General features: G+C 36.4%; 1 protein-coding gene across 1 annotated transcript; it reads left to right on the top strand.

Moving 5' to 3' along the window:
- The first annotated feature begins 9,904 nt into the window (after positions 1–9,904).
- Positions 9,905–12,196, top strand: LOC116170714. The gene has a single exon (XM_031487217.1). The coding sequence runs from the start codon at positions 9,905–9,907 to the stop codon at positions 12,194–12,196; it is 2,292 nt and encodes a 763-aa protein (XP_031343077.1).
- Positions 12,197–15,376: the final 3,180 nt, after the last annotated feature.

The following is a 15,376-nucleotide window of genomic DNA, read 5'->3' as shown; positions in this document are numbered from 1 at the left end:
GTCTAATTTACTTTAACAAATAATTTTTTTTAATTACTCACTCCATTATAACTGAATTATGTAAGAAATTCCAGTCCAAGCAATTAGGTATTATTTACATGAATGATAAATAGATTTATCGATTAATGAAGTTTAGTTTTTATGGGCGGCTCATAAAAGTTATGGGTGAGTGTGTGGCCCTCCTAGCCATGTTTCCCGATCGATCAACTTATTACATAGAAAACATAGCGGTCAACTTGGCCCGATCCAGTCGAGAAGTGTGCGCCGGAGATCCATCTTGTTGGAACCACATTCTTTGGCAACGTACTTAATTGTGTTAAATTGACCATCAGTAAAATAGGAACTTATGATTCGGTCATTCAGAATGTCACACCGGAGACATTCACTTTCCATATGTTGATATCCAACTCCTCTGAAACCATGCGAATTTCGATGGCCCAATATCGACTATTCTAACTGTTCACTTCTCCATCCCTTCTAAAACTGCACTCATCCGAAAACACGAAATTTTTCTTTGGAAATTGTACGCTTGCTGAATTGCCCCCATGCAGAACTCCAGCCTCTTTTGATGATGTTTTCACTTAACGTCCGATGTTGATGCATCCTATACGGATGATAATAAATAGTATACTTGCTAATTCCAGAATCATATTCCAGGGGTCAGTCGAACTGATACAATAACTTCTGGTATCCTGACATCTCGAACCTGTCTCGAAATGTTCTTCCCTTTGTTGTGAGAAAGTTGAACAATTCCTCGTTTCCTAACAGCGATTCAATGTATCGCTTTTGCACAATCTTTCTGCAGACAAATAAACTTCTGCGCTCGGGCTCGGGCAAAACTTGCACCATATCGAATGTTTAACCAATAAAGCCGAGAATAAAGCTAAGAATCATATGGTAAAGTAGTATTTTCCTTAAGATGTTTCCGTAGTTTTAGTACAGGTTGTCTATGCCGCGATCTTTTACTAACAAGGTATAGACATTATTATTTGCACGTATAGGAAAAAAAATCATTTTAATTATTTTTCGTAATAATAACGCCCGCAGTACTTCGCAACAGTAGTTGGGAAGCGACTACAATCTTGACTTACTCCATACTAGTTATGAGCAGACCCACCGTTACTTTCATGCCAAAATGACCCGCATGCTTCAAGACACTTTCGATTCTGGATAGCAGTCGGTTTAACCGTGGAGTTTTTTTATGAACAAATGGGAAAGGAAATTGAATAAAATAATATATACGACGGAAGAGAACTCTCGCAATACCATTAGACTTCTCTACCTTGGTATATTATATGTTCTCGTCTTTTCTTACGCACAAAATGATGAGTTTTTATCTTTCATTTGCCTATTATATGCCCATTATATCTGTCATATGAGATATATAAAGCAGTCTATGACGTCCGAGGGCGTAATGAGAAAGCATGATTGGATTGTCTTCTCATTATGCCCTCAGACGTCCCGTCAAATGTCTTTTTGATAGCGGAAACCAATATTCGGAACAACTTTTTGCTCTTTTACACAGGGATACTAATATCTGAGATATAGCCTGTCGTCAAAATTCGTACTTTGCAGACTTTGGGCATTCTAAACTGCCCTTGCGCAGTGAGGTACTTTTTTGGTGAAGCATTTGCTGTGCAAGGGTATCGTTGGGTCCGGTCGACATATTGGGGCTAAAATGCTATAATTTGGTACAGGAGTGTACACTTTTCTATGTGTTCTTACGAAATTCTGTGAATAAAGGTACTGCTTAAGGTAAAATGTATATTGTGGACATTCGGTTCTATATAGACATCGTTTGGTATGTTTAAAGTCAATAGAAATTAATTACAAAAAGATGATTATGCTACTCAATTGTTATCATAAATACGCTTGAATGGGTTTAAATTTTAACATTTATTGCTGAAGCACAACGAATATTGCTTTTTTGTCCTCCGTGGACTATATTAATGTATTTTGTCTTCCATTTAAGGGACTGAAGTGTCCCTTTTTCTTCCGAATGGGGATAAAAAGTGATTGTACACACTGAAATGGTTTGCATGTTTGCAAGGCGCATCGACTGCTGCCCGAGTGTACTTAACCATTGCAGACAATTTCTACAGGAGAAACAGGATTTGTGAATTCTAGTTCCGATGTGGAAGAGTCTTTTTTGATACCGGCTTTTGGAAATCAGATCAATTGTCCTAGTAAAAAAGGGTTACTAGTTAAGTGTCAGTTGCGCAAAGTCCTTATTTTTTATAAGGACTCTAATATTGACATGTATATTTTTAGTCAAAAATTCAAAAATTGAAACTGACCTAAAATGCACATGTTCCGCTGCCACAAGGGGGATTTCGCTAAAACAGTAGTCGATCCAAATTCTGGATTCTAAGAAAGAATATGCAAATTAAAATCTACTTAGTGCGGCTATCTTGAAACGTATATACCACGAGGAGCAAGAGTTTCTGTGGCACAGAAATTAACATCGATCATTAAATCATGCATCTCCCTCAATACGTTTGAAGAATGGGAAGATCTTCTGTTGTTCTCATATCGAGTATTTCACATTCCTCCAAAATCGGCTAACAAAGTCCTTAACATGTAAAGTCAAAGAAAACACTGTTACATAAACCCCATATTTAATTTTTTCAACTATAGCGACGCATAAGCCGAATTATAAACTTGGCGAAAGTAAACTAAATGATGGTGATGTCAGAGGAGCTATTCCGAGTGTTACCATCAGACGATAAGACTCCAAAACAATTAAACATTTGAAGTGCAAACATCCAACCCCTTCACGTTCTCTTCACCATCCTATACCAACTATTCAAGAGCCAGTACTTATTGTCACTAAAGAACACATTTTTAATACTATCATGTCTTTTCCAAATGGTTCAGCTGCTGGAATTGATGGTTTAGGTCTTTAAGACCGTATTGAGTATTCTGTTGGGGAAACTCGACACTATTCTAAATAACTAATTTATGCAATTACATGCTGTCTGGGAAAGTTAATATCAATTCGAAATTCGAAAATTGTGCGATTAATGAAATAATTCCTAGGGAAGTTTTTTTTCGTCAATTGCTTCTTTTTATCATTACAAACGACCCAATAAAAATGTCTTCAAAAATTTGGACCCGGAAATATGATATTTTTTATATTAACAAAAAAAACGAGTTTTGTTTACGTTTTTTCAATATAAGTCATAAACTAGTACTTTTACATAAATAATAATAAGAATAAAATTCTCTACAATTTATGTATTCACTTTTTTTCGTAGGTCCAGTACATTCATCTATAGTTGATGATAAATGAGGTGCGGTAACATTCAATGTTCGGTCTTACCATCTTACCTACCATACGAGTGATACAAAACGATACATAATCTTAATAATTCGCTAACATATGCAAATATATCCCACAGAACAATAATGCAGAAGCGTTTTGAAAAAAAAATTTGGTGGCATTATGTTACAACCTTAAAAATGTATAAACAACACAGCAAATTCGTCGAACCTCTATCGGGCTACTCTAATCACTGAATGTTGGGAATTATTTTCCCTTACATCCCTCATCCTAAAACAATCTCTAATGGGAGTGTTGTAATTCTTGAAGTATTTTTTTTCTTTTAGAGAATTCGGTATAAGCCCCCTTGGCCCCTTTGAGTATGACACCGGTTTGAATTTAACACCGTGAATCAACACTTTTTCCATTTAATAAATTTGATTTTACTTTTGAAGGTGTTTCATTACTTCCACTATACCTAATTAAGTGTTGAATTTGAAATTTGGCCAATTAATTCACTGGAAATTAAACATATTTGCTCTTCGAGGTGTTTCTCTTTTTCAGACATTGTTTCATCGATAGTGGATAAAAAATATGCATTGATATTTTCCTCTACTTTTTTATGACGGATTTAGTAATCAAAGTTATTGAGTCATGTTGTCATGGAGTTTTGAATTGTCATTGAAAATATGAGTCAATTGATGAGTGTATAAATACAGAATAAATTTTTGCCCCTACACAGGTAATATGTAATATAATTTCTTTACTATTGGTAAAGCTTCCATGACTCCTGTGAAATTGACCATACCTATAGTTTATTTTTAATGCTATTAATGATCTTGATGTGAATTCAATATAGGTTCTCAACATAATCTAAATGTGAGAAATCAGTCATAGGGAGTTTCGGATGAATTTTATCAATACCTTGTAGGCGAATTTTGATGATCCAAGAGCGTCCTAATAAATGAGGAGAAAACATTTCAACAACTTCAATTAGTACTTCTTTAGATTTTATATTTCTGTGTATTGAGCTTCTACTTTCTTGGTCAATTCCGTCTGTGTATGAGAAAATCTAACTTTAGTACATTGTAATTTTATGTTAAAGTCTTTAGAAATCATGTATGTCTTGATTTTAATCCGGAACCTATAATTCAAACTTCTTAAATGTATTCACAAGTTTGTCAAGGCTTCTGATCGTTTTTAAGTCTATTTAAAGTTCTCATCTAATTTTTACCTGCACTACACTACTAATGCACTAACAAACACACCTACGGCCAGTTGCACAAAAAAAATAACCCAGGATCATTGTTTAATCCAGTGCGGTATTAAGACATTTGATTGGATTTATACTGCAGTAATGCAATCAAATGTCAAAATTCTTGTTTAAACTCAGATTTGGCAAATAATGTAGGATTTTGGTTATAATTCGCTTTCCTGCGACCGGCCGCTAATTTCATAATTCAATTTTGCCAGCAAAATAAATTCTCTTGGTAGGTATGTTGTGCTTCCAGAGGTTTGTACCAAGTTACCGCCAGGGGTGTGAAAGTTCTGATAACTACCCTCCTTTCCCGGCACGTGAAACATCGCTGTATATTTCCAAAAATTTCTAATTTAGTAAAATACCCAATCCTTTACAACATGCATTTTAACTTGAGATTAAAAAAGAATCCGTTAGGGGAGTGCATGCGAGAGCGTATCGGAGGTTATGCCACCTTTGTTATCAGCTCGTCGTGGATTTATGGGATCTACAAAAAAAGGTAAATACATAAAATGTTGAACATTTTCTATTCTTTATTTTCATATTCGAGTATTTTTTACGTAAAAAGGAGAGTTATTGAGTTATTTTGCAATAAATCACGAAATGGTCCCATTTTTTCGGTCAATCAGAAAAAAAATATACTTCCGGGCCGAATTTTTGGAAGAATTTTATATGTTGTTGTTCAGGAGGATAAATCGAAGCGATTGACGAAAATATCTTTAGAAAAAATATCTGGACTAATAATTAAATTAAGAAGCGCAAACTGAACGTCAATAATTTGGCAGGTATGCACATCAGAAGTGACCAAATAAACCACCAAACCGATACCTGCGATTATAATTTTGTCGCAGTTTGAAATTCATGGATATTTTTTTGAAAGCATTGTTCGGCTATTCATGTTTTTTTAATTTGTAATGCGAAAGAATGTATTGAACATTAAAAAAACTACTATTGTATGCAGTAATGCCCAACCGTGATCTCATTATCGTTTTACAGTAAAATAATTTTTTAATGTCTAGGTCAGACTCAATGGATATACTAGGTAATTACTCAAACATAAGGGCTAAGAATTGCCGGTACCTATCCATGTACAAACCTTGCAAAATATTCCTTGGTTGCTATTTTGTTATTCTAAAATTACCAATTTAAATTATATAACTGTTTTGACATTGAAATTGTCTCAACCTGCATTACGTTCCTTTTCTATAGCGAAATTTATTATAATGAAAATCGCTTTTGTAAGTGCACTTAGTCCAATGGGGTTCGACAATTTTCACTTACCGTGCATTAGTTGGAGAAGTTACCACCACCAGCTATTTGGGTTTATTCGTGCCATTTGAAAGCATATAATCAGAATGCAAAACCTTAGCAACAAAAAAATATCCTTTCTACGGTAAGAAAAGTCAACTAAATTTACAATTGTGATCCAAGGTAGCAAGCATTCTTCTTTTTTGCTCGAATAATTCACGTAACGCGAAAAATTAATTCGTACTTCATCATTATTCATTATTCATCGTTTCTCGTTGGTAAACCAATGGAGATAGTTACATCTTGATCATACAGTTACCAAATCACGGAATTGATAAGTAAAAATTGAGGGTGTTCTTGTAGAAAATCCGAAAATTAATCAGTTAAGTAAGTATGTACTTCATTCCATATCAACTTCTGTGTTCACGCCCTTAAGCAACGTGGTAAACAAGGGGTAGTTCTACACTAATAATCTTCTTTTCGACTTTATAATGTTAATAAAGTGAATATGGTTTCCAAAAAGGTCTTATTATAATGGTACGTAAACAATGGTTATTCTATTATTTCTTGTGTACTATTATCCACCTTCTGAGTCTCGCTTCAAAGAACAGCATCACTTTATGTTTTGCATTAACCCTCGCATTACCCTATTTTTACCTTTAACCATAACAATATCAATAATAAAAACACCATGATGCAAAAGATAGGAATGATGCATGTTGCTCTGAACACTTCGTTTGTTGGGGTCGTACCAGCGAATTTCATTGGGGAAAATAAAACCAGCACGTGCAATATCCGCGAAGCTTTCATTCCATGGAATGATATTTCCACTACAATTATGTCAAGCGCCTTAGGATACGAAATTATTAATTTGTGAATAGATTCATCCAATTTCAGCTATGAATTTAACGAGGTTATAAAGTGTGGAAAATCCCGTGAATAATCAAGGGTAGCAAAAAAGAAGTAGGCGGGAAAAATAGGAAGATCGAGAATTATTGATATTAGCGTAGTAACGTATTGTACCTACGTATTTGTTTTGTGAATCGTTTAATTCATTGATAAATAAAGCACTATTAAAATACCGTGTTTTACCAATTGTCGATGCTTTTTTTCATGGTGCCGAAACCCGGGAAAGAGGAAAGTGAATCGTGGAACTTTAATAACGGACAATTCGGTTTCTAACGGACGTGCCGGTATTGACAGTTAAAGTGTAAAAATTTGATTAACGTCATAACGTGAACTGTTTGTCAAAAATAGTGCATTAACTGAAGCATATCATGAATCAAGCGCTAAAGAAAACGTATCGGACGCAGCTAACGAAACTTGTGGATCGGGCTAACGAAATGTCTGATGATAACGCGCCGGTTGACCACAAGGAAGCTATTGTTTTAATTAACAGACTGAAATCGGTGAACGACTCGTTAAAACGCGTAAATATTGAAGTAGCAAGTGAGATACCCGTCGATAAGATTGAATCAGAGTGCGAGAAAATTATCGAATACGAAGATAAGGCGGTTGCAGCGATTGCCAGGTTGGAATTCGAACTATCAGGCGCGGGTGGAAAATATGCAGCCAGCATCGCCGACGCCGAAGAAGACGTGGGGTCCATTACAGCCGAAGGACGTGCAGCCAGAGCAGCTTCTACAAGGGCAGAAACCAAAAGGGCGGTGAGATTACCCAAATTAGAATTAATAAAATTTAACGGTGATTATAAAATGTGGCCTGCCTTTTGGGAGCAGTTCGAGACTGCTGTTCACAATAATAACGATCTAGGGGAATCTTCTAAGTTTACATATTTAAAGTCTGTTTTAACTGGAAATGCTTCAATAACCGTTCAAGGTTTAACGTCCAGTAGTTCAAGCTATAAAGATGCAGTTGAGCTTTTAAAGGAGCAGTACGGAAATAACGAAAAAATTGCCGATAACTACACTCAACAGCTGTTAGCTTTAACTCCAGTCAAAACCACAAATGATGTTTCATTGAGAAAATTATACAATACAGCTTCAAAAATAACGCGATCTCTGCAGACGCTGGGAGTGTCTCCACAAAATTATGGGATGATGGTGAAATCTATTTTATTAAAAGCACTACCCTTTACTATGAGAACTGAATTCCTCAAACGACAGGTTACAACTAATGATAATGATGATAACGAGTCTGTTGCTGGAAGTGTCATAAGTTCTAAAGAAATCTCATATGAACATCAAATTTCTCAACTTTTAAACTTTATTAAGTTAGAAGTAGAATCAATTGAACAGGCTAAAGTTTTGGAAGATGAGCCTAAAAGTAACGAGAAAAATTCAGTTCACAAAAATAGATTTCAGAAATCTAGTGATAAAACGTGCACAGCAGCAGGTTTGCTTACATCTGTAAAAGAACAGTGCTTGTTTTGCAACTCTAACGATCATGGCGCGATGGATTGTGATAGCAAAATAACGCTGGCGCAAAAGAAAGAGATTTTAAAATCTAAAGGGTGCTGTTTCCGATGTACCAAGTCGAATCACAATTCAAGGTTTTGTCGAGTAAATGTATCTTGCGCAAAGTGTAAAGCGAAACACGCAACGTCTATGTGTGATCCAGATTATAAGAAGAAATCTGCAACTGTAACTGAATCCACGAAAAATGACGCATCGAGTAGTAAATTTGAGTCGACAAATTTGTTAGCGAACGGGTGCTTAGGCAAAATAATTTATTTACAAACCGCTTGTGCACAAATAATAACGAACAGTGGCCTACCTAAGAGTTTTTTACGTATGGTTATAGATGGAGGTAGCCATTTAACTTTTATCAAAGAATGTGTGTCACGAAAGCATAACTTACCTGTTATAGGGACACACAAAATATCGATAATGCCTTTTGGAAAATCTGAAAGGGCTCCGGCTCGCTTATGTCGAAAAGTATCATTAACGTTGAAAAGCGAGTATATTAACGATGAGGTGACTATCAACGCGATTGAAGTGCCCGAAATTTGTTTTGATTCATTGAGCGCACCGTCATTAAAAGAACCATTGATACATGAGTTCAGCATAAATTATCGATTAGCGGATTTGTGCGACTCTAACGTTAACGTTCATCATGGAATATCGCTTTTAATTGGTTCTGATTTTTATTGGAAGATAGTGACCAATAACACGAAGAAAATCACTGAAGACTTGATGGCGATCGAAACCAAATTTGGTTGAACAATTCACGGTGTAGGCAGCGGACATTTTAACGAATACGCGTTTTCGGTCGGGATTAACGTGGCGAACATTTTACACGTACAGTGCGAGCTCGATTGTGAGACTGTTGGTAACGGGTTAGAAAACTTTTGGACTCTTGAAACAATCGGGATAAACAATGATAACGTGACGGACAAATCTCATACAAAACACTTTTTAGATGAGAATATAACTTTTGAAAACGATAGATATTGTGTTGCCATGCCTTGGATAGAGCCAAACGTACGGGTTGATTCTAACTTTAACGGTGCCTTCAATAGGCTAAAGTCATTAACGCGCAAACTCAACGAACGCGGCAAACTTCGGGAATACGATTGTGCGATGCGTGAATACATGAACAATGATTGTGCCGAACTTTTACCGGAAGTGACAAATGACATTCGAATTTATTTTATGCCGCACCGGGCGGTATATCGGGATGACAAAGACACTTCAAAATTAAGGATCGTGTTTGACGCGTCGGCGCACGGCCCTGGTATGCCTTCGTTAAATGACGTACTTTTGCAAGGCGAAAATTTAGTGCCGTTTCTTTTACGAATTTTAATGAACTTTCGTGTCGGACGAGTTGCATTTACAGCCGATATCGAGAAAGCTTTCTTGCAAATCGCTATAGCAGAACGCGATCGTAATTCTCACAGTTTTTTGTGGTATAGCGTTCCTATTGATGACGTCAATAATCTTCCACGAATATCAAAATACCGAATGAAACGTGTAACGTTTGGGATTAAGTGCAGTCCCTTCTTGCTGGCGGTTACACTTAAGAAACTTTTACAATCGCAGCCGGAAAATCTAGCAGACACTTGCGAAATTTTGAGGTCTTCATTCTATGTGGATGACTTGGTAGTAGCAGTTGATAACGTAACTCAAGCCGAACGTATTTACTAAGAGTCCAAAGAAATTTTAGCTAAAGCTAATATGAATTTACGTAAGTGGAACAGCAATGACGTTTCGCTCAGAAAATTGATGAAACGCGAGGAAAACGTTAATGCCAAGAAAGTACTTGGAATTTTATGGTACCATAACGATGACGAGTTAGCAGTAGATATAACTTCAGTTTTATATGAAATCGATAATAAATCTATAACGAAACGTGGGGTGCTACAAATAGTATCGAAAATTTATGATCCACTTGGCTTTATGAGTCCCTTTTTGGTAAGAGCAAATAAGATATTGCTCCAAGAAATTTGGAAACTTAAGGTCGACTGGGATTCAACCACACCTGATAATATCACCAATGAATGGTTGAGATGGTGTTTTGAACTGAAATCTTTGAAACATTTTTCGTTTACCAGATGTGCACTCGAAGACAGAAACTCCGAAGTTTCACTTCACATTTTTGCGGACGCGAGCCCAAAGGCGTATGGAGCAGTGGCGTATCTCAGAGTAGTTAACGAAAACGAAGTCGAATGTAACTTTATCATGTCTAAGGGTAGAGTAGCTCCAATTGACAAAAAGGGAGATAAGAGCTTAACGTTACCAAAACTGGAACTCACCGCGGCAGTCTGTGCAACTCGACTTCAGAAATTTATACTTGAAAATATTGACGTTAAATTTCATTCCTGCACTTTGTGGACAGATTCGAAAATAACGATATATTGGATCATGGGCAAAGCTGACAGGTGGAAACCGTATGTTCGCAGTCGTGTAACTGAAATTAAGAAGAACTCAGTTGGAGTATGGCGCCATTGTCCAGGGGCAGAGAATCCAGCAGATTTACTAACGAGGGGTGTAACATCTAAAGGTCTTATGACATCGGAAGTTTGGAAACATGGACCTAATTGGCTGAAATTTAAACCAGAAGAATGGCCTGAAGAAGATATCGCGATAGGATCTGAAGCATCTGTTTTGCTCGTACAAGGAGAAGAAGTAATCCAGAATAACGAACCAATCTTCAAACTTGAGAGATTCAGTAGTTTGGAGAAAATCTTTAGCATTACCGCTTATGTTAAAAGATATTCCCATAATCTAAGAAATAAAAAGAACAAAAGAACTGGAAGCTTGAAGGCTCAAGAGTTAAAGGAGGCTGAAAGATATTGGATAAAGGTAACTCAAGGACAGCATTTTTCAAGTGAAATAGCTGACCTAAGAAGAGGTAAAAAAATTGAACCCTCTTCTCGAGTTTTAACGCTAAGTCCCTTTCTTGATGAAGACGATATAATGAGATTAGGAGGCCGTTTACAGGAAAGCTCCTTACCGTACCAAACGAAATATCCTGTGGTGTTACCTAAAACGTCATTTCTAACGGATAAACTTATTTCGAACTCTCATGTTTCCACAATGCATGGTGGAGTAAACGTGACGATGGTACATATAAGAAAACGATTTTGGATTTTACAATGCAGGCAAAGAGTAAAATCTATACTGAGCAAATGCATAATTTGCAAGAGATTACGAGCAAAACCTGGCAATGAACCTTTTGCACCCTTACCAAGAAGTAGGGTGTCTTCAGCAGAACCATTTAAGGTAACGGGCCTAGATTTCGCTGGACCTCTATACATTATCAACGAATCGAGGCGGCAAAAGGCTTACATCATGCTGTTAACGTGTGCTGTGGTACGTGCCGTACATCTTGAAATAGTTCCTAATCTAACAGCAGAGAGCTGTATTAACGCATTTAGACGGTTCATTTCAAGAAGGGGAGTTCCGGATATCATTTATTCAGACAACGCGAAAACATTTAAGAGAACAGCTTTAGAATTGAAAGAATTATACAAAATAATTTGCACCGATAAATTTCAAAATTTTGTCACAGGACGTTGCATTGAATGGAGATTTATTGTGGAGCGCGCCGCGTGGTGGGGCGGATTTTGGGAACGAATGGTCAAAACTGTAAAAGATGCTCTAAAATTGTCACTTGGAAAGAAATCCCTTGATTGTGACGAACTACAAACCATCATTTCAGAAATTGAAGCTACGGTGAATATGAGACCGCTTACCTACTTGGATGATCAGCCCGAAAATTTAATGTTTTTGACACCAGCACATTTCCTTTTGGGTAGTAACGAATGTGGATTTCATATCAACAACAACCATCCGGATATTAAAAGAAACCAAATTTTGCAAAAATGGAAAAATCGTAACAAGTTAACGCAGAAATTTGGAAGGTTTGGTCAAATAACTATTTGCAACAATCACGACTGTTCCATAAATCAACTATCAAGTTCCAGTCTAAGAAGAAGAAGTTGGAGAATGTGGCTTGCTACATGACATAACGTACCAAAGAACTACTTGGAATTAGCCGAATAAGAAGTTATTCATGGACGTGATGGAAAGAGTTAGGCCTGCGCAAAGTGAAAACGCGACCAGACCGTTTTGAGACGTGCCATTCAATTACATGCCCTTGGTAAATCACTGGGGCCGGGGTAGGATGTGGAAATCCCCGTGTAATAATCAAGGGTACAAACAAGAGTAGGCGGGAAAAATAGGAAGAATCGAGAATGTATTGGATAATAGCGTATCCGTATTGTACCTACGTATTTGTTTGTGAATCGTTTTAATTCAATTGAGGTTAAATAAAGCACTATAAATAGCCGGTTTTACCAATTGTCGATGCTTTTTCATAAAGTGAAACAGGTTTCGAATGAATTATAACAGAAACTCCCAAGTTATTCGTAATTATAAGCGGGAGGAATCTCGAAAACGTATTATGTAAATACACCACTCGAAAACGCGCATGTATAGTCCTTTTATACACGACTTGAAAACCTACAAGCGTCGAGTGCGCGGGTATTTTGGATGTTCCTCTTTCCTGCCTCACCCCTTGCTGAGAACTGCCGGGAAAAAATCAATACTAAGTTAGCCGATGCGTGTACTTCTCAAATGCTACGATAGGAACCAAACAAGGGGCTACCGCCTAAACTTTTATAACGCATAGCGCTTTAATTTTAAAATGTTTCAGTTGTAAATTGGTTAGGTATAGGTCTCGAAATCTAATGAAATTGTCAAATACGTTTGCTAAATCGATATATTATTATTTGTTTGCGTTTCTTACACTACATTTCGTATTATATCGACGAATGAACTTTAATATACCAAGATGAAAATACCCTTGAGGGTGTAGGTATCGTAAAAGGTGTACGTTGTTGTTAAATAACTATATAATTGCTAATAACGACGCCTTCTGTACCAGAACGTACCAAGCCGTTCAATTCGATGCATGGAATCATCAAGAATTCCTTCACTCAACGCACCGTCAAAGTACCTAAGTAATACAATCATAAATACTAAAAGGCGTTGCATGTAATGAAAAAAATGTATGGTTTTTGTCCCCTAGCACGATGGTTGTCATATGACATTTCCAGTAGAAAAAACTGCAATGGGGTGAATTTTTTGGTTTTTGAATTTTTGAACGAATCGAAGCTTGTCAATGCTAAAGCTATGAATCGCACTTGTTTTTCACATTTGCCAAAAACGCTCCTTGTTGTGATGTTGAGGATAAACCATCATCAACACAAAAAATTCGTGATTATCTCCAAACTTATTAATGTCGGCAAGTATAATAGAGACAATTTTGAACAAAAATAAATAAAATCGGACACTCGGTTGGCTCGCTATGCTTAAAATTCGAATATGCCATGGGGCCAGTATTTTCCCAAGATAGATTTTTTGGTGAATTTTTGGATTTCCATTTAGACATTATCCGTTACATTTTCACCAATTTGTAGTTTGTTATTTCAAATGTCCGGGCTGCGCTCGGTCAAATTTTTGCCTTATTTGCCTACACTGTGGGCCAGTTTCATAAAGTAAGTAACTTTACAACTTTTCACTTTTCAAATTATGTTTGGGTTCATAATAGTATATTATATACCGCGGGACTGAAGTAGTACTTTTAATCCCGAAGGTGGGAGGGCCATAATTTACCTGAGGGATTAAGACCACTACTTCAGTCGCAAGGTATATACGATATTTTTCGTACTTCCGAAACCGAAACACTTAATATGTATGGAGTTAGAGAACGCGTTCTTTCAAAAAATCGCTGCTTAACAAGTTACCATAGGAACGTTGCGTTGGTTCGACAATCCCTATGCTATGGTAACAAAAATAATTTGGAAACTGTCATTGCTAGTGTCATAATTTTGGTGGTGGGTGACAAAGATGTATTTGATATTGATAAAAAGCAGCCAAACTAGGTAAAGAAGTGATACCACCGAAATCCAAAAAACTATATGAGTAGGAGTACGATGCGTTTAAGAAGTAGTGCCGCATACAAAATGTGGAACAACCTACTGAATTTGCCTTGTTAGTAATTTCATCCTTCCGGGATTTTCGTCCAAATTTAATCCCGGCGGGACAAAAAGTGACACTTCAGTCCTTGTCATAATGGAGTGAAGTTGTCACTTTAGTCTCGGAAGTACGAAAAGACTATTTTGACACGGAATAACACTCAATATACATAATTATGTCAAGTACAGATGAATGGCAAACGAAATGCTACGTTGACTAAACTATTTTATGAAGCAGGTAATACGAGTATTTGCACTTCAAAATTTCAAAATTATGCAAATGAAAAGTAACAAGTGAAAAGTTGCAAACTTACTTTATGAAACAGGCCCCTGGTCGTTCCATTTTTTAGTAAAAACCGCTTAATTAAAGTGAAGTGTGTTACATTGAGATTTTTTCGGTTTTAATAAATCAGTCAGTTTAAAAAATTTGTCGTTATTTAGGTACCTACGTTTGAAGAACAAAATTTATGTCAACGATACCTCTATCACTTTTCATCAATTTTAATCTAGCAATAGAAGTTTAATTGTGAACATACCAAGTAAATGAGAATTCTCTTAATTGTAGACATATGAATTCACAACTCGAAATAAATTTACAGGTCATTTTAACAAGTTCACGATAAACACCGCCAACGCTAAATTAAGGTTTTACATACTACCTATACGAAATTCCATTTTCCCGAATGGGATGCTTTTCTGGAGAAAGTAGAAACATTTCAAGGATCGTCTCAAAGACACAAAGTAGCCATTAGTTTTCATAAAATTACTAATCATAAATCAAGTAATGCTGCCACCGTGTCCTGTTGCTTCAAAATGTTTGGTGACGTTGCTAAAGAAGTGCTTTACCTTATCTGGTGTATATTTGAATTAACTTTTTTTTTGTTTTAGGCCTTACGATGGTTTAGGTTTAGACTATTAATATTATATATTGGCCGCGCAAACTTCGTCCCAATAACCGAAACAGAGAGCTTCCCACTGTGGAATATCTTGTTTTTGGAAATGAATTTTAAAGTTTATTCCGATTTTATAAGGGTAGGTTTTTTCTTAATTTAAGCGTGGCGGTCTGCGGTTGTACTAGTCAAATCCGTTCTTTGAACAGAAAATGCACGAGTATGTAGGTATCTCAGGACACATGGCAGCTGTGATACCTATACGAGTATGGTAT

Source organism: Photinus pyralis, unplaced genomic scaffold (genome assembly GCF_008802855.1).
Source record: "Photinus pyralis isolate 1611_PpyrPB1 unplaced genomic scaffold, Ppyr1.3 Ppyr1.4_LG5, whole genome shotgun sequence".
In the NCBI taxonomy this organism is placed as follows: domain Eukaryota; kingdom Metazoa; phylum Arthropoda; class Insecta; order Coleoptera; family Lampyridae; genus Photinus; species Photinus pyralis.
Note: the sequence above shows the minus strand (reverse complement) of the source record. Positions and strands in the feature narration are given on the sequence as shown.

Bases quoted from the DNA above. Each gene is read 5' to 3' on its own strand.
- LOC116170714 (XM_031487217.1), top strand. From the start codon at position 9,905: ATGAATTTACGTAAGTGGAACAGCAATGACGTTTCGCTCAGAAAATTG.